At 43.4% G+C, this 26602-nt stretch overlaps 1 protein-coding gene across 6 annotated transcripts in view; it reads left to right on the top strand.

Annotated features, from left to right (window-relative positions):
• Positions 1-26602, top strand: part of LOC144592686 (receptor-type tyrosine-protein phosphatase mu) — a 606124-nt gene that overhangs the window by 453819 nt on the left and 125703 nt on the right. For 4 of the 6 annotated variants that reach the window (XM_078397499.1, XM_078397496.1, XM_078397495.1 and 1 more), the window contains 2 exons: positions 21490-21641; positions 23176-23253. In XM_078397499.1, coding sequence (XP_078253625.1) covers positions 21490-21641; positions 23176-23253 — 230 coding nt within the window. The remainder of the gene's footprint in view (positions 1-21489; positions 21642-23175; positions 23254-26602) is intronic. The other 2 variants (XM_078397500.1, XM_078397498.1) reach the window with 1 other exon arrangement.

Here is a 26602-nt window from a genome sequence, read left to right as displayed (position 1 = left end):
TCTGTAGCCTCTCCATATGCTCCGATTTAAATTTTGTTGGTGTCTTATTTGCTTTGATGGGATTTGATCATTGTTTTCTTTCTCGTGGGAGGGCAAGGAATGTGCCAGTTTCACAGTCATTCAGACGAGATGTCCTGGCACCAAAGATGAAAGCAGAGTAACAATAAAATAAAAGATAAAAACACTCAGCAGGTTAGGCAGCCACTGTGGAAAGAAAAAAACCCAGGTGTTTCAAGTCTGGATCCTGACCAACTTTACATACGTATAATAATGTATATGGAATCTAAATGTGATTCCTTTCAGGCAGACTGCTAGCAATAATCCTTCTTAATAACCGTATAACTGGGAGAAGTATCTCTACCATTATTGGTACTGCTGTTATAGTTATGACTGGCAGAAGTGTGCTTGCTTTTTGTAGTTAATACATTTTGCTGCAGCTTTGTATATGAACTGTATTTAGTTTAGTTTCGAGAAACAGTGCGGAAACAGGCCATTTGGACCACCGAGTCCGCACTGACCAGCAATCCCCCCATACACTAGCACTATCCTAAACACTAAGGACAATTTACAGAAGCCAATTAACCTACAAACCTGTACATCTTCGGATTGTGGGAGGAAACCAGAGCACCCAGAGAAAACCCACGTGGGTCACAGTGTGAACGTACAAACTCTGTACAGACAGCACCCGTAGTCAGGATCAAACCCGGGTGTCTGACGCTGTAAGGCAGCAACTCCAGTGCTGCGCCACTGTGCCGCCCAGCACATTGAATCCTTCATTTGCCTTCTGAGTATTTGGACTTCTAGTTGCTATTTGGCAAATTGCAACAAGAATTTCAGTAGATTGATGGTTTTAAAAGTGAATTGCAAAAGAGAAAATCATTGGAATCTTCAACAGCCTCAGCAGATTAATTAAGCATATTTACCCTCGATTGAACAACCCTGGTAGACAAAGTCCAACGACGATTTATGAAGAAAAGGCAAAGTAAGGACTTCACAGCTAGCCAAAGTATTTTTAAAGTATTACACAGTTTTAATCTAATAAATATGGGCACCAATTTGGAGCTTGCATGCTCCCACATACATCAATGCGATATAAGCCGATTATCTGTTTGGTGATATAGATCGAGGGATTAATATTTTTCAGCGTGAATAACTTCTCTGATTTTCTTTGAATTAGTTATTTGATCTGTTATGTCACCTTAGCTTCATGCCTTATCTGAAAGTCAGTAACCCCAACAGTGCAGTAATCTCTGTCTGGCATGGCATCTTAAGCTTTGAATGAGATTTGAACATAACCCATGGCCTTTAAATCAAAAGTGCCTCTGATTAAACCATATTTAACCCATTGATTTATGAAACTGGAGCAGTTTTCATTCTTTAGTTAGTTTCAAAGATTCATTGAGAATATTGGACCCACTTTCTCTCCAAAAGCATTAGGTGGCTTGGACCAATTGGGTCTCTTGTCTTGACAGAAAGGGAAAGGTCTTGACATGAAACAGCACCGATCCATATTCTCCAGAGATGATGCCTCACCTGCTGAGTTTCTCCAGCACTTTGTTTCCTACAATGTGTAAAAGCTCTGCAGAGCAGCTGCTTATTGGAGTGAGTGAAACTTCACTGTTTGCAAGCGGCAAACATTTTGTCATAGGGTCATCGAATCAAAGAGTTATACAGCGTGGAAACAGGCCCTTCAGCACAACTTGCCCATGCCGAGCAACATGCCCCATCTACACTAGTCCCACCTGCCATACTTAGCCCATAACCTTCTAAACCTATCCTATCCATGTACCTGTCTAAATGTTTCTTAAACGTTATGGTAATACTTGCTTCCCCCAACAGCTCGTTCCATGTACCTGCCACCTTTTGTGTGAAAGTGTTACCCTTGAGGTTCCTAAAACATTCTTTCCTCCCCTCATCTTAAGTCAATGTCCTCTGATTCTCAATTCCCCTACTCAATCTATTCCTCTCATGATCTTGGACATCTCTATCAGATCATTCCTCATCCTCCTGCACTCCAAGGAATAAGGTCCTAGCCTGCTCAACCTCTCGCTACAGTTCAGGCCCTCAAGTCCTGGCAACATCCTCGTTAACTTCCTCTGCACCCTTTCCAGCATGACAACATATTTCCGACAACATGGTGACCAAAACCTAACACATTACACTGAATGTGGCCTCACCAATGTCCCATACAACTGTGACAATAGACAATAGACAATAGGTGCAGGAGTAGGCCATTTGGCCCTTCGAGCCAGCACCACCATTCAATGTGATCATGGCTGATCATTCTCAATCAGTACCCCGTTCCTGCCTTCTCCCCATACCCCCTGACTCCGCTATCCTTAAGAGCTCTATCTAGTTCTCTCTTGAATGCATTCAGAGACTTGGCCTCCACTGCCTTCTGAGGCAGAGAATTCCACAGATTTACAACTCTCTGACTGAAAAAGTTATGACATGACTTCCCAACTTCTATACTCAATACTCTGACTGATGAAGACAGACAATTTTATCTTGGAAGCTTTAGGTAATGACTATTTCTTGTCAAGTCAGGAATAGCAGCACGACATTTTAAAATTGCAAGAGAATGATTGCTTACGTAATAATTGTTATGGTAATAAAATAGTTTCCATTTTCTGTTAGCATGGCAGAAGGTACAATGCCTAGCTGGTGGGAAGGTGGTGGCGAGATGATTCGAGGTGGGTGCCTTGTGATGAAAACTCCCAAAATATCTCCAAACAGAACTGCTAACTCTATTTAGCACCAGAATTAAACGGTTTAACTATTACCTCAGAACAAATGGCATCTACATACAAAGAAGGTTGGCGATCAAACAGGACCAGAAATCGTGCAAACCTTGAAATATCTATCAGTTATCTGTGAGATATAATGTTTAAAGCAGTGAATGGAGGAAAGAAGCAGGAAGAAACTGTTTTTATGACACCTTTCACGTTCTCTGGATGTGCTAAAGTGCCAGAGCACCATTTTCATACCACAGCCACTGTTGTGATACGTACTGATATGGTGTTAAATTAGCAAATAACGATGACATAGACTGCCCAATTTCCCTTTTATCCCTCATCTTAGTGAGATGTAAAGCTGGAGGGAGGGATCCTTTCCTTATCCGATACCCTTTTGTCTTCTTTTCACCTCTAGCCTTTGTCACTTAGTCCACTTATTTGCCGATTGCCTCTCATCCCCTCACCTGTATCCACCTATCACTTACCAGGCTTTGGCCTGCCCCACTTCTCTTTTCCAGCATCCTCCCTCCATTCCAATTAGTCTGAGGAAGGATCCCAACCCGAAATGCTGTCTGACCATTTCTCTCCGCAGATGCTGCCTGACATGCTGAGTTAGAAACATAGAAACATAGAAAATAAGTGCAGGGGTAGGCCATTCGGCCCTTTGAGCCATTCAATATGATCATGGCTGATCATCCAAAATCAGTCTGAAGAAGGGTCTCGACCCGAAACGTCACCCATTCCTTCTCTCCCGAGATACTGCCTGACCTGCTGAGTTACTCCAGCATTTTGTGAATAAATTCAAAATCAGTACCCCATTCCTGCTTTCTCCCCATATCCCTTGATTCCGTTAGCCCTAATAGCTATATCTAGTTCCTCCAGTACTTTGTGTTTTGCTCTAGACTGCCCAAATAATTAATTTCAACTGATGTTTAAGAGATCAGCATGTGCGAAAAACACTGGGGGAACATGCTTGAGTGATTTGAATAGTGAATTATAAATCCATTTGAGCAGACAAATGTCCCACATCAACTTGTAAATGTGGAAATGGATCAGTTGTGGGGATTCATGAATGAATGTACATTGAACTTCAGGGCTAAGTGATAACTGGGCAATATACCTTCCTCTTTTGAATCACTTTATTGTCGGCATCTAATGAAAATAGTGGAAAAGCCAGATATAGTCAGAGTCCTACAGCATGGAAATAGGTCCTTCAGCCCAACTCATGCATACCGACAAGAAGCACCATCTGAACTAGTCCCATTTGCTTGCATTTGATCCGTATCTATCTAAGCCTCACCCATCCATGCACCTGTCCAAGTGCCTTTTAAATGTTGTTATAATACCTGCCTCAACTACCTCTTTGGGCAGCTCGTTCCATGTATCCACCACCCTCTGAATGAAAACGTTTCCCCTCAGGTTTCTATTGTCAGTTGGGTTCAGATATCCAGTGGCCTGATGGGGTACTGGTCATGTTTTAGGCCAGTAATACTGAAACCTGAATTCATTGCATGGTAATTAAAAAAAAAAATTAAATGCTGATGGAAATAACAAAGGGCATGTTCAACGCTCTTTCATTAGCAACATATAACACAGACAAAAAGGGTAATTACCATCAAACTACCCCTATTTCACACAGATGTTGGTGGGTGTATGGAACAAGCTGCCAGGGGAAATAGTTGAAGCAGGTACTATCGCAATGCTTAAGAAGAATTTAGACAGGTACATGGAAAGGACAGGTTTAGAGGGAGAACACAGACAGGTGAGACTAGTGTAGATGGGGCATGTTGGTGGGTGTGGGTAAGTTGGGCCGAAGGGCCTGTTTCCACAGATATTTCCTTTGTCCTATCAATCTTTCCCCTATCTTCTCTGCATCTTAAAACTAAAAATATTCCCTCCCATTCTGACATAGGATCTTTGACCTGAAACAATAACTTATAATCTTTCCACAGATGCTTCTTGACCCACTGAGTGTTTTCAGCTTTTTCTATTTTCTTGGGTAAACTGCAGATGCCGGAAATCTGAACCAAAAACATAAATACTTCAAATACTCCGAGAGAGCAACAGCATTAATGGTTCAAGTCGATGAGCTTTCACATCCAAAGAAAGTGTTGATTAAATCAAACACATTTCAACTGGTAGAGAATGAGAAGGGGTGGAGAGAACCCAGGGAATGTCTCTGGAGACCGAGAGCACAAAACATGACAGTGTCAGGTGGGAGTGGATGATGTTGTTCTGTTGATTATAGATGACTTCATCAGTTTATAGGTCATTGGAGCAGAATTAGGCCATTCGGCCCATTGAATCTACTCGATCCAAATTGCCAGTCATCCGTTTCCCTCTACACATGCCTCCTGACCTACTGTGTTCCTCCAGCACTTTGTTTCTTGCTCCAGATTCCAGCACCTGCAGTCTCTTATGTCACCCACCAATTTTCCATCTTTCTGTTTTTTTCATGCAAAGTGAAAGGTTGCAACATGATGGTATTTGCTTCAGTTTCCATTCGTTGTTCTATAAAGTCGGAAAATTGAGTGTTTGCTTGCTGGCATTTGGTTCTGTACTTGCAAGCTGACAGCCTCAGGTGCAGGAACAGTAAAACCAGTTAGAATTGCCTCCTTATACAACCTTAATAAAATCCGTTCATTAGAAGGTAACAGCAAAGTGATTTATTTTCCCCAGTCATTGGTAAGACGGTGAGCTTCATTATATTCACGGTGTGGTGCTTGCAGCAACAACGCAAGGACCTCAAGGCCTGAGGCTTGATGCATTATAAAGCAGGCTAGTTTATCTGCCGTTTGCCCTCCACGTCACAGAGGAGAGGAATCCTGCTCTGAGCTCACGGCTCGATATAACTGAAGCAGAGTGAAGCTGGCAGTGACAAATGGAAGCCTGTGAGGTACTCGGGTGAAGCCATGAGTTATCACACAGTCTGGGTTAAGGTGGGGGAAATAAAAATGCAGGTGATGTTATGTTCTGGTGCTTTTCACTCAGGGTGTGGAGCAGCTCATTTTTCATGTCTGCGCTGCTTAACCTGACACATGCTAAGAGTTCCCAGAATTAATGAAAACATCTGTTGCCATAACCCCAGCAGTCTGTAATTCTAACTTACAAGTTACTCAATCAAGAAGCCGGTTCAAATATTGCACAGCAAGGTTAAATGTAACAACAGGCTGAAATGTTATAGCTCATTGTTTTAACTTTACTCATGCATATAGTACGGTATTTATTTTCTGCAAGTGGTTTAGTGCCATGTACAAAATGTACTTTGAGCTGCAGGGAGAGATTGAGCAAGCTCGGACTTTCATTCCTTGGAGAGCAGAAGGCTACCTAGTGATCTTATAGAGACGCATAAAATCATGAAGTGAATCGATAGGGTGGATACAGCATGTCTTTTACCCAGAGGAGGGAAATCAAGAACCCGAGGACATAGATCTAAACTCTGTGTGCAAGAAGGAACTGCAGATGCTGGTTTACACCGAAGATAGGACTGCTGGAGTAACTCAGCGTATCAGGCAGCATATATGGAGAGAAGGAATAAGTGACATTTCGGGTCCGAAGAAGGGTCTTGATCCGAAATGCCACCTATACCTTTTCTCCAGAGATGCTGCCTGACATGCTGAGTTACTCCAGCATTTTGTGTCTATCTTAAGTTTAAACTCTGTAAGAAGGGAAAATGGTAACAGAATTTGGCGACTCTTGTATTTGGATTCCGTGGACAGTTTCTACGCATTCTATATTTAATCGGGGCTTATAATTATAAATGGCAGTTAACTTACTGATCTGTGTGCAAAAGATAATTTCACTGTTCCTTGGTACATGTGATAATAAAGAGCCATTGAGATTGAATAGGAACCTGAGGGTCAACGTTTTTACTCAGAAGGTTGTGTGTGGATCGAGCTGCCAGAGGAGGTAGTTGAGGCAGGTACTATCATAACATTTCAAAGACAATCGACAGGTTTAGAGGAGTTTGGGGCAAAGGCGGGCGAATGAGACTAGCATTGGGGCATGGGGCATCTTGGTCGGAAAGACGAGTTGGGCCAAAAGGTATTTTTCTGTGCTTATGATTCTTTGACTGGTCAAAGTATAATCCAATGGATAAATCAGGTTAAGCCCGGTTCTACAGAGTGTCAGCTACAGGTGGTCTGAGGATGTTTGGGTTAATATTCCTGATTGTTATCCTGATTGAAACCCAGAGTTCCACACCATGGATGAGATGAGCCAAGGTGTCATATGGTGCAGTTATAAAGACCCACCTGGTAAACACACCAGGCGGCATGGGCTCTGGCACTCCCCCACCCCCACCCCCACCCCCACCCCCACCCCCACCCCCACCCCCACCCCCACCCCCACCCCCACCCCCACCCCCACCCCCACCCCCACCCCCACTTGAATGGAACCTGGTGTAGCATTAGAGTTGCTGCTTTACAGCGCCAGAGACCCGGGTCCGATTCTGACTACGGGTGCTGTCCGTGCGGAGTTTATACGTTCTCCCCATTACTGCGTGGGTTTTTTGTCCGGGTGCTCCAGTTTCCTCCCACACTCCAAAGACATACAAGTTTGTAGGTGAATGGCTTTGGTAAAGATTGTAAATGCCCCTAGTGTGTAGGATAGGATATGTATGGGGTTTACTGGTTGGCATGGATTCTGTACACCAAAGAGCCTGTTTCCGCACTGTATCTCTAAACTAAGCTAAACTAAAAAAGAGAGAAGGGAGCCTGTTTAGTGCCTTGGGAGCCAGTTTTTCTTTTACTTGACTACAAGGTGCAAAGGTTTTATAGCTTACCATATATTTTGCATGTGAAAAGCTGAGTGGAATTAATCAAACAGGACAAAATATTGGTTGATGATGAATTATACTCTTAAAAAAGTCATCGTAATGTAACCTTTACAAGAGGTTTGCTTGGAGGACATAGTGTGTAGGACAAAAACTGCAGACTGGTTTAAATCGAAGGTAGACACAAAATGCTGGAGTAACTCAGCGAGTCAGGCAGTATCTCGGGAGAGTAGGAATGAGTGAAGTTTTGGGTCAAGACCCTTCTTCAGACTGATGTCAGGGGAGGGGGCGGGACAAAGATAGGATGTAGTCGGAGACAGGAAGACTAGTGGGAGAACTGGGAAGGGAGAGGGAATAGAGAGAGGAAGCAGGGACTGCTTGAAGTTAAAGAAGTCAATGTTCATACCGCTGGGGTGTAAACTACCCAAGCGAAATATGAGGTGCTATTCCTCCAATTTGTGCTGGGCCTCACTCTGACAATGGAGGAGGCCCAGGACAGAAAGGTCAGATTGGGAATGGGAGGGGGAGTTGAAGTGCTGAGCCACCGGGAGATCAGATTGGTTAAGGTGGACTGAGAGGAGGTGTTGAGCGAAACGATCGCCGAGCCTGCGCTTGGTCTCGCCGATGTAAAGAAGTTGACATCTGTAACAGCGGATACAATAGATGAGGTTGGAGGAGGTGCAGGTGAACCTCTGTCTCACCTGGAAAGACTGTTTGGGTCCTTGGATGGAGTCGAGGTGGGAGGTAAAGGGACAGGTGTTGCATCTCCTGCGGTTACAGGGGAAAGTATCTGGGGAGGGGGTGGTTTGGGTGGGAAGGAACGAGTGAACAAGGGAGTTTTGGAGGGAACGGTCTCTGCGGAAAGCAGAAAGGGGTGGAGATGGGAAGATGTGGCCAGTAGTGGGATCCTGTTGGACGTGGCAGAAAGGTTGGAGGATAATTTGTTGTACGCGACGGCTGATGGGGTGGAAGGTGAGGACAAGGGGGACTCTATCCTTGTAACGAATGGGGGGAGGGGGAGCTAGAGCGGAGCTGCGGGATATTGAGGAGACCCCAGTGAGAGCCTCACCTATAATAGAAGAGGGGAACCCCCGTTTCCTAAAGAATGAGGACATCTCTGATGCCCTTGTATGAAAAACCTCTTCCTGGGCGCAGATGCGGCGTAGACGGAGGAATTGCAAGTAGGGGATAGAGTTTTTACAGGAAACAGGGTGGGAAGAAGTGTAGTCAAGATAGCTATGGGAGTCAGTGGGTTTGTAGTAGATGTTGGTCACTAGTCTGTATCCTATGATGGAGATGGTGAGATCCATAAACGGTAGGGAGATGTCAGAGATGGCTTCAAATTTTCCACTCCCCTTACTTACTCAAACCTCTCCCCTCCTGAGCGTACAGCCCTCCGCTCACTCTGCAGCAACCCCGACTTAGTTATCAAACCCACCGACAAGGGAGGTGACGTGGTGGTCTGGCGCGCTGACCTCTTCAGGTGGTCCCTACTTCCCCTCTCTCTCCCCTCCCCCTTTCCAGTTCCCCCACTAGTCTTCCTGTCTCCGACTACATCCTATCTTTGTCCCATCCCCTCCCCTGACATCAGTCTGAAGAAGGGTCCCGACCCGAAACGGCACCTATTCCTTCTCCCCAGAGATGCTGCCTGACCCGCTAAGTTACTCCAGCATTGCGTGTCTGCCAGGAGGACATAGTGCAGGGTTTAATTTGCCTGGAGTCGGCTGAATGTAGGTCATTCGAAGGCTGAGGCATCCATGACCTTGGCAGTTTAGATTAATTTAGCGTGGAAACAGGCCATTCGGCCCACCGAGTCCACGCTGACCAGCGATCACCACATACACTATTCACCACATACAAAGCGCCATCCTTCACACCAGGGACTGTTTACAATTTTTACTGAAGCCAAATAACCTGTACGTCTTTGGAGTGTGGGAGGAAACCGGAGCATTCGGAGAAAACCCACGCGGTCACACGGATAATGTACAAACTCCACACAGACAGCACCCATAGTCAGGATCGAACCCGGATATCTGGCGCTGTAAAGGCAGCAACTCTATCACTGCACCACTTGGCAGTTAACGAGAAAAGGAATTTAAATCTGACACCTCGGACATTACATTGCTCAAAAGATTAGTGAAATAATCCTAAAGCGGCAATTTATCTCTTCAAGTTATTTATTTAATTAATAAACATAGAATAAGAAGGTCGAAGGGTTAATGTTGCCACTGTTATGATTTCTACAGTCTAATATAATATATTTACTACATAGCACATTATTCCTGCAATATGCACTTAGACACACACAGATGTGAGCTTGCTGCCAATTGTTTACTTAAGGGGTGATTGGTATTTTTAAGTCATTCAACGTGAAATGAAAGACTGGCTGTTCAATTTAGTGCAGTTTTCACAAATTATATTTGTAACCTGCTGATTGAATGAGATGTTGGTGTGGTACATACAGCCGGCCGGTGGCCTTTTGTCTCGAGGGCATGGGTTCACATCAGCCAGCTTAATAGCTTGATTTTTCAGTAAACTTCGTCCCAGTCCACTAACTACAGGGATTCAATGCTAAGTCACGTTCGGAAATCCAAGTCTGGCCCTCAGCAAGCACGTTCCAGATCTAGATATGTTGTCCCTAAATGGCTGCCGTCGTTCCGAGCTATCAAAGTTCATGCCGTGGTAAGCTTGACAATCATGCATCAGTCAAGACTGAGTCAGAGGTGCACCGTAGAAAGACCTTTATCGGGATGCCTCACGGCATGGTTTGGGAACAGCTCCGTCCAACAACCGCAAGAAATTGCAGAGACTTGCGAACGTAGCCCAGACCATCAGGACCAGACCATCAAACCAAACTCCCTTCCATTGACTCCACCTACACTTCACGCTGCCTCGGAAAGTGCACCAGTATAATCAAGGACAAGTCTCACCCCGGACACTCCCTCTTCTCCCCTCTCCCATCAGGCAAAAGGTACAAAAGTGTGAAAATGCATACATCCAGATTCAGGGACAGTTTTTCCAGCTGTTATCAGGCAACTGAACCATCCTATCACCAACAGGAGAGCGGTCCTAACCTACGATCCTCCTCATTGGAGACCCTCGGACTATCTTTAATCGGACTTTACTGGACTTTATCTTGCACTAAACGCTATTTACTTTGTCCTGTATCTGTACACTCTGGACAGGTTGATTGTAATCATGTAGATACAAAATGCTGGAGTAACTCAGTGGGTCAGGCAGCATCTCTGGAGAGAAGTCATCATGAATAGTCTTTTCACTGACTGGATAGCACACAACAAAAAAGCTTTTCACTGTACCTTGGTAAACGTGACAATAATAATAAACATGGAATGGAAACATGTACAATTTTACCACCACGGTCAGCGTGAAACCTGCAAAGGTTACCTGAAGAGTGTGGAGTTCGGGGTAGTGGGTGATGATAGAAAGAATCATCTGCCTACCTCTGATATTCAAATTACTGCAGCACCTAGAATTTCGGAACAGTGGAATTATCCACAGCCCCTCACAAATGAAATGAAGCAGATTTCATTACTGGAAAGCTAATGTGATTCTTTTTTAAGACCTAGCGAAAGAATCTTTCATTTGAGAAAGAGCGCAGAGGTTAAACCAATTTCGCAGCATGATTATGTGACCCAAGAATTTTGATAACAGGTTGATAGCTTAGCTTCACTTCAGTGCTGTCTTTAACAATCTGAGTGTGAGACTATAATCTGACAACCCATTCCGACAATCCAACAGTCAGGATCATTTTAGAAAAGTGCTTGTGGCACTTCTGAATATTTTCTGCATGATCCAGCTTGCTTTCAGACAATAGGTTGTGAAAAGTGGCAATAAATCTGTTCTATAGGTTTTTGTGCAGTCAGCTTTTGGGAGGACATTCCTCATAATCCATCGAGCAATAAACAAAGTACTGGAGGAGCTCAGAAGGCCAGGCAGCATCTGTGGAGGGAATGGACAGATTATGTTTTGGGCCATGACCCTTCTTCAGACTGATGATGTAGAAGTAGTGAAAGCTGGTAAATAGAGGTGAGGGGAATAGGTGGACCAGAAACTGACAAGTGATAGTGGATTCTGCTGAGGATGGGTGTTTTGGCAGATCTCACAGAAACAGATGCTTTGGTTCAAAATGACGCAGAGTGCTGAAGTAACTCAGTGGGTCTGTCAGCATCTCTGGTGAACATAGATAGGTGGTGTTTCGAGTCGGGACCCTTCTTCAGACTGGCTTTGACTCAACTCATCCATGCCAACCAAGATGATGTTAAAACACACACATCCAGATTCAGGGACAGTTTCTTCCCAGCTGTTATCAGGCAATTGAATCATCCTATCAACAAGTAGAGAGCAGTCTTGAGCTGCTACCTACCTCTTTGGAGACCCTCGGACTATCTTTAATCAGACTTTACTGGACTTTATCTTGCACTAAACGCTCTTCACATTATTCCCTTTATCATGTATTTGTACACTGTGGATGGCTCGACTGTAATCACGTATTGACTTTCTGCTGACTGGTTAGCACGCATCAAAAGCTTTTCACTGAACTTCAGTACACATGACAATAAGCTAAACTAAAATATGTCTGCATTTGACCCATATCCCTCTAAATCTTTCCTATTCATGTACCTGTCTAAATGTCTTTTAAATGCTGTTGTGGTATCTGCTTCAGCCACTTTCTCTGGCAACTCGTTCCATACATCCATCACCCTTGATGTGAAGACGTTGTCTCTCAGGATTCTTTTAAATCTTTTCCCTCTCACCTTCAACCTATGTCCTCTGGGGTTTGATTCCCCTTCCGCAGGAGAAAGACAATGTGCAACAACCTTATCTATGCCTAAAATTATGTTGTACACCTCTATAAGATCTGCGTCAGGCTCCTACAATCCAAATAATAAAGACCTAGCCTGCCCAACCTCTATAACTCAGGCCTGGGAAATTTCATAAATCATTCTTGCGCTCTTTCCAGCATAATGATATGTTTTCTATAACAGAGTAGCCAAAACTATACACCATACCTCAAGTGCGGCCTCACCAACCTCTTATACACTGCAACATAACGTCCTAACATACTTACCAACCGCCTTGTAATTCCCGTCCAAATTTACTTTTGAGATACAGCATGGAAACAGCCACTTCGGCCCACTGAGTCCACGCCGACCATCAATCACCCGTCCACACTAGTTCTGTGTTATCCCACTTTCTCATCCACTACCTACACACTCGGGCTAATTTTACAGAGGCTGTTTGACCTACAAATCCGCACATCTCGGGGATACGGGAGGAAACCGGAGCACCCGGAATGAAACCAATGCCGTCACAGGGAGAATGTGCAAATTCCACACAGACAGCATCTAAGGTCAGAATCAAACCTGGGTCTCTGGCGCTGTGAGATAGCAACTCTATCAGCTCCGCCACTGTGCCATTGTAAAACAATTGTTGTAATTATAGATTAGTAAATTGTTTATATAAATTATGAACTCCAATGGGCCCAGCACTGATCTCTAGTCGCACACTACTTGCCACAGGCCTCCAGTCTAAAATATACCCTTCTACCATCTCCCTCTTGTTTCCTACTATCAAGCTAATTTTGTATTTAATCAGCACATTCTGCCTGGATCACATACAATCGAACCTCCCAGACAAGCCCACCAGACAGAACTTTGTCAAAGGCTTGGCTAAAGTCAAATGTAATTTGTTCTGGCCCATCCATATTGACACCACAGCCAAGAAAGCACAACAATGCCTCTACTTCCTCAGAAGACTACGGAAATTCTGCAGGTCTCCAATGACTCTTACCAATCTCTACCTCAGGTGCATCATGGAAAGCATCCTATTAGAATGCATCACAACTTGATTTGGCATCTGCTCTCCTCGAGACCGCAAGAAATTGCAGAGAGTTGTAGAGGTAGTCCAGTTTATAACGTAAATCAGCCACCCACACCCTTCGCTCCACATCGACTCCTGCTACACCACTCTGCTGCTGGAAAGGAGACAATATAATCAAGGACCACTCACGCCCAGGTCATTCTCTCTTCTCCTCTCTCCCATCGGGCAGAAGATACAAAAGCTTGAATTCACGTACCACCAGATCCAGTAACAGTTTCCTCCCCGCTGCTATTAAACCACTGAACAGACCACTCATAAGCTGAGGGAGTGGTCCCAATCTCCCAACCTACCTTGTTGCAGCCCTCACACTTTGTTGTACATCTGCACTTTCCCTGTAGATGTAACACTATTTTTTTCAGTCTGGTTATCTTTCTCTTTGCACTACCTGGTGTGCTTGTGTATGGCTAGATTGTACTCATGTATGGTATAATTTGGATTCCTCAAAAAACGGAGTTTTTCACTATTTCAGTACACGTGACAAGAATAAACCAATACCAACACCAAATAAACATAGCACAAAAAGTAAGGAAATTTGTGTTTGGTAGATTATTTCTTTGTTGTAACAATGCTTCATGGCAATAAATCTTATACCGTTGGAAAGCCTGTTTATTTCCCTTTTAAATGGTGCCACATTTGTAAGGAACATGCATTTGTGGGATGAGCAGCAGAGCTGAGTATGTGGGTTGCGCCCATGAAAAATCTGCCAAATCTTCTCTGCCAATGCCAAACAGCTTATTCTGCCATTAACTCTTGTTCGGTGTTGTTTGGTGGATTGGATGATTGAAGTCTGAAGAAACAAGACATATTGGCAATTTAACAATTTATTCATTTAATAAACAGGAGCCTCAGTAGCGTGTGGAAGAACCATACACAGCCACAACAGCCTGGCACCTCATCCTCATGCTGGTCACCAGCCTGGTCACACACTGTTGTGGGATGGCATCCCATTCTTCAACCAGCATTTGTCGCAAGTCAGCCAACGTGGTTGTGTTGGTCACTCTGGCACGAACAGCACGCCCAAGCTGATCCCACAAGTGTTCAATGCGGTTGAGGTCAGGACTGCTGGCAGGCCATTCCATCCTCTCCACTCCCAAATTCTGGAGGTAGTCTCTGAGAAACCCTGCTCTGTGGGGGCGAGCATTGTCATCTTGGAGGATAGAGTTCGGTCCCAGACTGTGGAGATATGGGATTGCCACTGGTTGCAGAATCTCATCTCGATATCTCTCTGCATTGAGATTGCCTCCAATGATGACAAGCCTCATTTTTCCAGTGAGGGAGATGCCGCCCCACACCATCACACTGCCTCCACCAAAAGATGTTACTCTACCGGTGCAGCAATCAGCATAGCGTTCTCCGCGTCTTCTCCACACTTTGACCCTATGATCCAACTGCCGTAGGCAGAATCTGGACTCATCGCTGAACATAACGTTCCTCCACATGTTCAGGTTCCAGTGCACGTGTTGCCGACACCAGCGCAAACGGGCCTGATGGTGAAGGGCAGTCATGGCAGGCCTCCTGGCAGCCCTATGAGACCGGAGATCGGCTGCGTGCAGTCTGTTCCGAATTGTCTGGGCAGAGAGCCGTCGGCCATATCGTCCTGCAAACCTTGACTGCAAATCTGTAGAAGACAGCCTACGGTTCCTAAGTGCTGACAGGGTGAGGAAACGGTCTTCTTCGGGTGTCATCTTCTTGGGACGTCCACTTCGCGGCCTGTCTCTGACATCCCCCGTTATATGGAACTTGGCCTTCACTTTGGAGATGGTACTAGGGCTCACTCCAAATAATGCCGCAACTTGGTTTTGCGGAACACCAGCTTGAAGTTGCCCTATCGCACGGGCCCTATCCAGATCAGTCAAACGTGGCATGCCGATTCTTGGAGCAGACACCTACTGACCACTGTAGCAGGGCCCATGCTCACAGATGCTGCCAATCAGGTGCCAATCAGGCACCTGATTGTCAGCACCTGGGGGTACCAGAAGCTCAAAACAAGAGTCAATAGCAACAGCAGAATAAGCTGTTTGGCATTGGCAGAGAAGATTTGGCAAATTTTTCATGGGCGCAACCCATATACTCAGCTCTGCTGCTCATCCGACAAATGCATGTTCCTTACAAATGTGGCACCATTTAAAAGGGAAATAAACAGGCTTTCCAACGGTATAAGATTTATTGCCAAGAAGCATTGTTACAACAAATAAATAATCTACCAAACACAAATTTCCTTACTTTTTGTGCTATGTTTAGATAACAGACCTCATCCATTCCCTCATCAATCCTGTAGTGGGATGAAGGGCCTGTTTCTGAGCTGTACAACTCTATGACTCTTTATTATTTTTAATTCTCTGAATTTAAATTCCTTGATTGTCATGTTGGATTCAAACTCATGTGTCTCGATCAATGTTCCAGAACTCTTGCATGCTGGGACCTCTCATCATGTCTGCTGAGGAGCAGGAAATATGTTTTCCAAACCATTAACTTGACATAAGAAATTAGTTTACTGCATTAAAACGAAATTTTTTAATTATGTGGTATAAAATGCTCACACACCAAATCAGCTTAGAAATGTCTTATTTATGCGTTTGCTATTCTTTGGAATTAAATAATTGCATTAACATGTCTCATCTTTTCATTGAGCTCAGAATATTAATTCTGCATTTATTTATGGAGCTAAGTATGATTATTGCTACCAAGGGTACTCTAATGTACATTAAAGGCAGCATGAACCGAGGCATTAAAAGTGACTTCTCTTACACATAAATTATACATTGGTTAATCTGTTAGCTTCCTGTTGCTTTTTTTACATTAGATGGTAGATTAGCCAACAGAAATTATATAACATATTGAGTGCAAATGCTGCTTAAATGATAAATGTGAGTTTGTGTTGCAACACAATAGAATTATGGAAAGACGTCCATTATTGCTATAATTTGTAGTGTGTATGGTTGAGAAAACTAGAGAACTTTAAAGGCATCGTGCAGGACATTCTGGTCATAGAAAGAGCAGGAGGCGATAAGATAAATCCTGACAATATATTTCACAATTACAATAGCAGGTGACTTGAAGGGACAGGCTCAAGAGGGACTGGTGTCCACGTGTGCATGCCACCCTTGTACTTCTAGCTAATGGAAGTTCATCCCATTCCCTGAAGACCAAAGAAACTTCAGGGGTCATGGAAGGGAGTAAGGTTAAGTTCAGGTTTGTTATTGTCATGTGCACTGTGGTACTGTGAAAAGCTTTGTTTTGCACGCTTTCCAAACAAATCAGATAATACCAAACATAAATGCAATCAAATCAAACTCGAGTACAATAGATAGTGAAGGAGAAAGATACGGAGTGCAGACTATAGTTCTCAGCATGGTAGTGCGACAGTTCCATAGATAAAGTCCAATATCCACAATGTGGTGGATGTGACAGTGCCCTAGATTATGGAAGGACCATTCAGAAACTGATAACAGAGAGGAAGAAGTTGTTCCCAAGACTGGTGGTGCACACTTTCAAACTTCTGTACCTTTTGCCTGACAGGAGCAGGGAGAAGAAAGAATGACCAGGATGGGACAAGTCTTTGATTATGTTGGCTGCTTTTCTGAGGCAGCAGGTGGTGTAGATGGCCACCACAGTGGGGGATTTGGTCTGTCTGATGGACTGGGCTACACCTACGACTCTCTGCAATTTCTTGCGGCCTTGGGCAGAGCTGTTCCTGAACCAAGCTGTGATGCAACCCTTGGTTCTTGTTGCGGATATCTCTGAGAGGTGTCCAATGTTTCTGGCCCGTGGTCACCTCTTGGATGTTGATCATGTCTTTTCAGAGCAAGAGGAATGGGCAAGGAAAGGATCAAACAACATTGTATATAGGAACGATTGTAACATCACTTAAAAAGTTAGAGAATAACAAAACGGAAATAATTGGATGTCATGTATTTGATACTCTATACAAACTCTGGACAACCTGAAGCTCTTCAGATCATTGAGACAATTGTATATGTGAATAGGTGTGTCAGTTTGGGTTGACGAGGTGCCTATAAATGTGTAATAGTGTCAGTCTCTGTAGGGGTGTGGCTGTTGGTGGCAATGGTTTATTGCATGGGTGATTGCTTGATCTGGTGTTGGTGCCCAAGAATGCCTTTAGGTGGGTGAGCTTGGGTTTGTGTGGGTATCAACAGTCAAGAATCAAGAGTGTTTCATTGTCATAGGCATTTCAAGATGGCGCCCAAGCCAGATGACTCTCTGTGTGCTGGTCCCAGAAGAGGATATTCAATCATGCATTACAATCACTCCACTCTTTTAAACCTCTATCCAACAGTAGCATTTTTTACTCTAAGCTCTTCTTAATCTCCTTTCAGATCATGCACTAAACGTTATTTCTTTTATCATGTATCTGTACACTGTGGATGGCTCGATTGTATTCATGTATAGTCTTTCCGCTGACTGGTTAGCACGCAACAAAAGCTTTTCACTGTACCTCGGTACACGTGACAGTAAAATAAACTAAACTAAAAAGAAACGGAGCAATGAAATTATTCCAGATGTATTTGTTCAAGATAATGGGTGTGCGTGAGTGGGATTACGTTGGTGCATGCAGAATTATTTGAATGTGGGCTCACACATGGTTTGGATTTGAATAGATGCATGAATATATAGGTGAATTTGCAATTATATAAGTGCCTGATCATGTCTTTGAGTTTAGGTTTGTACACTGTGTGTGTGTGTGTGTGTGTGTGTGTGTGTGTGTGTGTGTGTGTGTGTGTGTGTGCATGCGTGCGTGCGTGCGTGCGCGTGTGCGTGTGTGTTATGTCCTGCCCACGTCAATGTCTTTGAGTTTCGGTTTGTACACTGTGTGTGTGTATTGTGTCCTGCCCACGTCAGTGTATGTAACCTTTTACCTATTTGTTCCTGTAGTATATGAATTGTGAATGAGTGGGGGTATTTATGTTATAAAAAGGTCAGGGAAATCAATCATGGAAATACTGTAAAGCTGGCTATACCTGGAAAATTTCAATCATGATTCAAGAGCACTTCAGATGCAATCTCTTAAAAAGTAGAATTGATTTAAATCAAGATATCACCAAGTGTAACCCATCGTTTTAGAGCAAACTATTACAGCAGAGCAGCTATTGAGAATTGCGGTTTTTAAATGAGTCCTGAGGCTTACGAAATGCTATTATTCGGCTTTAACGCCCTCTAAATCATTTAGTGTTATGATATGACAGAATATAACCCAAATCATTCAGTTGCAGAGGATCTAATTTGTGGTGGAATATGCAGAAAGGTCGAAATACAAGGAAAGATTTTAAAGGCTTGGGTAACTATTCAGCAAGTTCTCATTTTTGTTCAATCAATGATTCAGATTGACTTTTATGTCTGAAAGGATTCTTTAGCTTTGCAAATAGAATGGAATAAAAATTGGAGTAAATCATTTTTTTAGCAAAGACATTTATACAAAATCCTTCACATCATCTTCCAGAAAGGGAAATCGGTCCAGGATAATATTCGGCGCAGAGAAGTTGGCGACCACAGCTTTGCAAACAATGTAACGATGCAAGATGATTGCTAACATTGGAATTAATTTACAGAGCATTGAAACTGATTATTTTAGAAGTGAAGTGAATAAGTTTTATTGGCCAAGTATGTACACATACAAGGAATGTGCCTTGGTGCTCCGCTCGCAAGTAACAACACGAACATACCGTAAACAATTAAGAGTAAAGCATAAAACATTAAGTATACAACATTACAGTTTAAACATGTGAGCGAAATAAACCAGAGCGAAAAGAGACTACAGACTTTTGGTTATTGAGTAGAGTTACTACTTGCGGAAAAAAGCTGTTTTTATGTCTGGCTGCGGCGGATTTGACAGTCCAGAGTCGCCTTCCAGAGGGAGGTGCTTCAAATAGCTTATGGCCAGGGTGAGAGGGGTCAGAGATGATCTTGCCCGCTCGCTTCCTGGTCCTTGCAGTGTATAGTTCGTCAATGGGGGGAAGGTTGCAGCTTGGCCAGCCGGGACTAATGGGCTGCTACAGAGATCATAGAAAAAAGAATGATTCAGCACAGAAATGGGCCCTTCAGCCCACAATGTTCGTGCTGAACATATTGCCAAGTTAAACTGATCTCATCTGCATGACATGATCAATATCCCTCTTTTCCCTGCACTTCCATGTGCCTATCTTAAATCCTCTTCAATGCCACTATCATATCTGCCTCCATCAACAGCCCTGACAAAGCGTCCAGACCCCAACTACTCTCTGTGTAAAAAACTTGTCCCGCACATCTCCATTAAACTTACCCCCTATCACCTTCTAGCAGTACCTTCCAGTGTTAGTTGTTTCTTCTTGCTCTCCAGCTAGCTACATCAACAGTTTGGCTCAGAAGACCAGTTGTCAATTCTCAAGTTTCAATTCAGTTTAGTTTATTGTCATGTGTACCGAAGCACAGTGAAAAGCTTGTGTTGCGTGCTAACCAGTCAGCAGAAAGACAATGCATGATTACAATCAAGCCATTTACAGTGATAAGTTACATGATAAGGGAATAATGTTTAGTGGAAGGTAAGGCCAGCAAATGCAGTTTGCTGACAATTCTGAGTGTGGGAGGTTATAAAGAGATCTCAAGGACATGTGAACAGACTGAATGATTGGGGGAGAACACGAAAGATGGAGAATAATTTGAAAAAATATCAGGTCATCCATTTTGGTCCATATAACAGAAAGGAAGAGTATTTGTAAAATGGTGAGAGATTTTCAAGGATCATTCTCAAGGATCTAAGTGTACACAAGTCACTGATGTTTAGTGTGTAGGTTGCTAGAAGCTGTTAAGAGGGTGCATGATGCTTATTAAGTGAGGGAGTATGATTAATGTACCATGGTGCTCATCTCTATCTGCTTGGATTTCTTAGTTACCCAATTCTTACATGGTACATAGTATGACACCTCGACCATGCTGAGGGCCTCCACAGTAAATCTCCCTTCATAGGTCTGAAGGGCCCACATCCGAAACGTCACCTGCCCATTCCCTCCTAGCCCGCTGGGTTCCTCTAGCACGTTGTGTTTTGCTTCCAATGGAAACAATGTCTTCATACATTCATCATAACTACACATGAGGATGTTTAACATCAATGTGAAATCCCTGGTCAAAGTAGACACTCATAATCCCTCCATATCCCCAGCGCTGTTTTAGTAACTTGACCTTTACGTTCTCGACGTCCATGAGTTTGAGTTTAGTTCATTGTCTTGTGTACCGAGGTACAGCAAAAAGCTTTTATTGTGTGCGAACCAGTCAGCAGAAAGACTATACACGATTACAATCGAGCCGTCCGCAGCATACAAATGGATGATAAAGGGAATAACGTGAGTAACGTTTAGTGCAAGATAACATCCAGTAAAGTCCGTTAATGATCATTCTGGATCCAAGGACCAATTTTCTAATTGGTGATATAATACTACATCCGATGGGCATGATAATCAGTAATGCTCATTTCCCATCCAATTTGTATCATGTCCTATGTGATTGGAGTTATTATTACCTTGTTGAAGCAGCTTTTAACTTGAATAAACACAAATGAGTGTACGCTTGAATTTTTCACAAGCATTACAGTAGTTTTTATTCCCATTGAATGTTATTTTCTTGTGCTGACTGTACAACTTTGATGTGCTGTTTTGGAAGAATCACTTCCTGTATAAAAATTATTTCTAAGCATGTATCCTAATTCTTACATGGCAGATAGTCTCAAAATGCTGGAGTAACTCAACAGGTCAGGCAGCATCTCAGGGGAACATGGATAGGTGGTGTTTCAGTTGGGGGCCCTTCTACAGTTATCCATATTCTCCAGGGGTGCTGCCTGACCCGTTGAGTTATTCCAGTACTTTGTGTCTCTTTTGGTAAACTAGCAAACGCAGTTCTTTGTGTCTATCCTAAGTACACCGTTGTTTTTGCAGCGTTCCAAATTTGGAAAGCTTGCAGTTATTTTGATATTGAGCAAATGTTAAAAAAATCTCCTTGGCAACTTACACCGTAGGTGGGTAATTCGGAGACCTTAATCTTGGGAGACATGAAAAAATAATGCTCTTTATTATTCCCTCTTCGTATTTCAAGAAAACTAGCGAAGAAGCGGAAGGATACACTGAGCAGTACGCGGCAAGAGATGACGGTGATGGTAAACTCAATGGACAAGAGTTTTACTGAGCAAGGGACTAACTGTGACGAGGCATTTTCCTTCATGGATACACACAATCCAAATGGAAAAGGTGAGTTAAGAAGATATTCCTTTGCTTGGTTAGGGTGGTTAACAGTGACACAGTTAATAGAGCTGCCTCACAGCAGTACCAGAGACTAGAGTCCAATCCTGACCGATGCTGCTGTCTGTGTGGAGTTTGCGCGTTCTCCCTTTGACCGTGTGTGGGTTTCCTCTGGGTGCTCCAGTTCCCACCCTCATTCCAAAGACATGCAGATTGGTAGGTTCATTGGTCACTGTAGATTGACCTGGGTATGTAGGTGAGGAGTGGAATCTGGGGGGGGGGGGGGGGTGATGAGAATAAGGGAGGAATTAAAAAATGGGAGATAGACACAAAATGCTGGAGTCATTCAGCTGGTCAGGCAGCATCTCTTCAGACTGAGAATCAGGGGAGAAGGAAGCAAGAGGTATGAAAAGGTTCAGAACAAACCAGAGCCAACACCGATGACCAAGGAAAGGTGGAGCCCACAATGGTCCATCGTTGGCTGTAGTAGAGGTGATAACGAAGGGATATGTGGATGTGAACAGTGGAACTAGCAGGACAGCAGTGTGGGGGAGGGCAGAGAGAGAGGGAGAGCAAGGGTTACTTGAAATTAGAGGTTAATATTCATAACACTGGGTTGTAAGCTTCAGTGTAAACCAACATCTGCATATTCTTCCTACAGAATTAAAAAGAGGATTAATTTAAGATTAGTTTAAATTGATGGTCGGCACAGAGGGCCAATACTGTTCCATGCTGCATCTTTCTATGAAGGTGCTCTCAATCTCTCTAAATCAGAAGGATGTCTGGATTAGGGAGTATTAGTACAAGGAGAGGTTGGACAGACTTGGATTATTTTCTCTGGAATGCGAGAGGTTGCGGGAGACCTGATAGATGTATGTAAAATTATGAGAGGCATAGATAGGGTAGACAGTCAGAACCTTTATCCCAGAATGGAAATGTCAAAGACTAGAAGGTATAGCTTTAAGGTGAGAGAGGCAAAATCTAAAAGCTATGTGTGAGGAAAGTTTTCCACACAGAGAATGGTGAGTACCCGGAATGTGCTGCCAGGAGTGGTGGCGGAGGCAGGTAAAACAGCGGTTTAGGTTTAGATTTGTTATCGTCATGTGTACCAAGGTACAGTGAAAAGTTTGTTTTGCGTGCTATCCAATCTGATCGGATAATACTGAACACAAATACAATCAAGCCAAACTCTAGTACAATAGGTGTGGCGAAGAATGCGGAATACAGTTCACAGCATTGTTGCGCATCAGTTCCAGAGACAAAGTCCAATGTCTGCAATGGGGTAGAGGTGAATCAGAGAATACCCTAGCTTATAGAAGGACATTCAGAAGCCTGATGGCAGAGAGGAAGAAGCAGATACAACAGTGGTATTTACAAGTGGATAGGTACATGGATATGCAGGGAATGGAGGATAGGGATCATGTGCAGGCAGAGGAGATTAGATAAACTTGGCATCATGTTCAGCACAGAAGGATCTGTTCCTGTACTGTACTGTTCTACGCTCCATGTTCTATCACTGAACAGCTCTTGCATTTTCCTTCAGCCATTTCCTCACCATCCTCATTTTCTGTGAAGAGTAATACACTGAAGAGTCCAGAAGTACAGAATTCCTACTATCCAGGTAGTGGAGTTGCTTGCTGTTATATTGTGCGCATGTTTGTATGGTTTCCTTGCTTATGTCAGTGTAATTTTTAACTTTGAGGGCTTGCTAGGACTGCATATGCTATTCCACTGGTGCTTCAATAATTATTTACCTTATATTAATTGAGAAGTACATCCAGTAAGCAAGTCAAATAATTCCAATAAAGTGGGGCTAGAACAATTCAAATGTCACTCAAATCTCTCCCACAACCTCACAGCCAATTTTTGGTCCTCTTTTTGATCGCTGTAGAAACCATCACAGCCCACGGTGAGATATAATCTATAGATCAATTAATAAGGGACTAGATAGCCCACAAGCACCACATTACCATTGTTCATGGCATATGCAGTTGAGAGAATCAATCGAATCTTGCTGCTGTGATCAATGCATTCCATTTAGTCTAGTTTAATTTAGAGCACAGTGTGGAAACAGGCCCTTCAGCCAACAGAAACCGCACCGACCAAAGATTGCCTGGTCACTAGTTCTATCCTACACCCTAGGGTAAATTTACAGAATCCAATTATAAGTTCATAAGTTGTAGGAGCAGAATTAGACCAGATGTAGTCTAGTCTACTCTGCCATTCAAACATGACTGATCTATCTTTCCCTCTCAACCCCATACTCCTGCCTTCTCGCCATAGCCCTTGACACACTTACTCATCAAGGACCTATCAATCTCCACCTTAAAAATATCCATTGACTTGGCTTCCACAGCCTTCTGTGGCAATGAATTCCACTGATTCACCATCCTCTAAATAAAGAAATTCTTCCTCATCTTTCTAAAGGTACGTCCTTTTATTCTGTGGCTATGGCCTCTGGTCCTAAACTCTCCCACTAGTACCAACCTGCATGTCTTTGGGACGTGGGAGGAACCCAGAGCACTCGGAGAAAACCCAAGCAGTCACAGGGACAACATACAAACTCTGTACAGACAGCACCCCGTAGTCTGAATCAAACCTGGGTCTCCGGCACTGAAAGGCAGCAACTCTAATGCTGTGCCAGTGACAGTTTCAATACAAAAACCTCCAAAATTCCCAGATCAGCTGTGAACAGGTGAGCAAAGGTCAGCATGGATCAGGTGAGCTGAAGGACCAGTTTCCATGCTCTATCTCTAAAAAAACCAACATCATTCGTAAAGATCGGAGAGGGTCATTGAGCTTGCTTTGCCGTGCAATATCATATCTGATCTAAGTATGAATGCCACATACCTACCCATGTATTCTAAGAATCTAACTTGAGCTTCAAGGCAGTCTTCCTTTTAATAGAATAATTAAAATCCTTTAATAGAAGAATTTCCTCCTTCTCTTAGCCATCAGCCTTCAGTGTGTGGTATAAATATAATGTGCAGCCCAAGACCAGGTTATGTCGAGGTGCATAACTGCTGCTGAAAGCCCTTTAGCATCCAATGGCTCAAATGAATAAAAAGGATTGTGGTGTTATTTATACTCCAGCTTTCCTTTCTTCCCCAAGGCACAGTTTCCTGGTGCTTTAGACAAGTGACCATTCTTCACGTGTGAATGTGTTCCGTGTTCTTTGTGTGTGAGCATTGATTGATGAGCCTTCTGATAAAATCACTTGAAATCCTCACAGGTGAGCAAAACCCTACAAAAAACTGGACACAAAGTGCCTGAATAACTCAGTGGGTCAGGCAGCATCTCTGGAGAACATGGATACGTAATGTTTCGGATTGAGGAGCTTCTTCAGACCACGGTCTGAAGAAGGGTCCCGACCCGAGACGTCACCTATCACATGGTTCTCCAGAGATGCTGCCTGGTCTCACGAGTTACTCCAGCACATTGTGTCCTTTTTTTTGTGTCTTAACCAGCATCTGCAGTAACCTGTTTCTACATTTTGAGCTAAATCCTATCCTCGCCTGCTGTCCATACATCCCACCGGGGAAATTGATAGAAATCAGGAGCAGAACTTTGGCTGATTTTACATCTTCCACCTCCCCACTGGACTCTGGGAAAAGTATTGTGCACTTACCACCTCACCGGCTGAGATCAACTCAGACGGAATCTATCGTGTTGGTTTGGTGGGCTGGAGACATCAAGGGAATCAAAGCAAGTTACTGGGGGTAAAAAACACAGGCAAAACTTTCTTGGGGTGGATTAGAACTTACAACAATTCATCAGCAATCCAACATTGCTTCCATTTCTCGCATTGTTGCCATCATTTGCTTTCCTCAAAGCCAGGGTGTTCCCATTTATCACTGATCCTTTATCAGTTAAGAAAGAAATAAATTACTTCTGAGGAAATCCAAAGTAGTTTTGGTGGAAGTGCCAATAGAGATATAAGTTAAAAGGAGAGCAGGTGGAAATGTTTGTATTTCTGACTGATGGCCTTTAAATTGTCAAAGGTAATTCCAGAAGATTTTGACATGTTTCCTGAACTGATGTTACTTGCTACTTGGTTCCCCCTGATGTGTCCATTAGTGACAAAAGCTTGTCTCCTCGATATGAGCCTGTTTTGATTTTACAAGCGGCACAAAGACTTGTTTTGATTTCACCGCATGCACAATTGAAACCCTCCAGTTCTCTGCATTTCTTCCAACTCGTGCATAATGCAGTGTGCCACATTATCCTGTTTAGAATAACGCTCTTTAAGCGGTGTTTTGTTCCATGCTGACAATCTGCCCATTAATATAAATGGCTTGAGAATAATGATGCTGTTTTCATCTGTTATCACGTGCATCTAAGTACAGTTATGGTGAGGCATAAATATCAATGAACAAATAGTAAGGCCCCCCTGGGGCCAGACTTCCATATATTTACTGTACCAAAGGTAGAAGCAAACCACTATTACCAACCCGTTCCTTAAAATGATTTATTTTTTCTGTCTTCCGCAAACATAATCTTGCATTTCATATTGGGATATGGATACGTAAGTGTGATGGGCGTATGGAATGAGCTATCAGAGCAGGTCGTTGAGGCAGGTACTCTCCCAACATTTAAGAAACATTTAGACAGGTACATGGATAGGACAGGTTTAGAGGGATATGGGCCAAACGCTGGCAAGTGGGACTAGTGTAGATGGGGCATGTTGGTTGGCATGGGCAAGTTGGGCCGAAGGGCCTGTTTCCACACTGTATGACTCTATGACCCTATACCAGTACCTTTTGACAGCTTTTTTATGTATTCATTCATGGCCTGAGACTAGTCACTTGCAAGGATCAGTTACACTTGAATGGTGTGTCATTGAAGAAACCAATTAAGGATCACCTCGTTTGCTATCTGGAGTCACACTTGGGCTAGATTGGGTAAGATGGCCAGGTTTCCTTATGTGGAGGACATTCAGTGGGTGTTTCCATAAATCTAGTAGATTTACG

The sequence above is a fragment of the Rhinoraja longicauda genome, chromosome 4, assembly GCF_053455715.1.
Source record: "Rhinoraja longicauda isolate Sanriku21f chromosome 4, sRhiLon1.1, whole genome shotgun sequence".
Lineage (NCBI taxonomy): Eukaryota > Metazoa > Chordata > Chondrichthyes > Rajiformes > Arhynchobatidae > Rhinoraja > Rhinoraja longicauda.
Note: the sequence above shows the minus strand (reverse complement) of the source record. Positions and strands in the feature narration are given on the sequence as shown.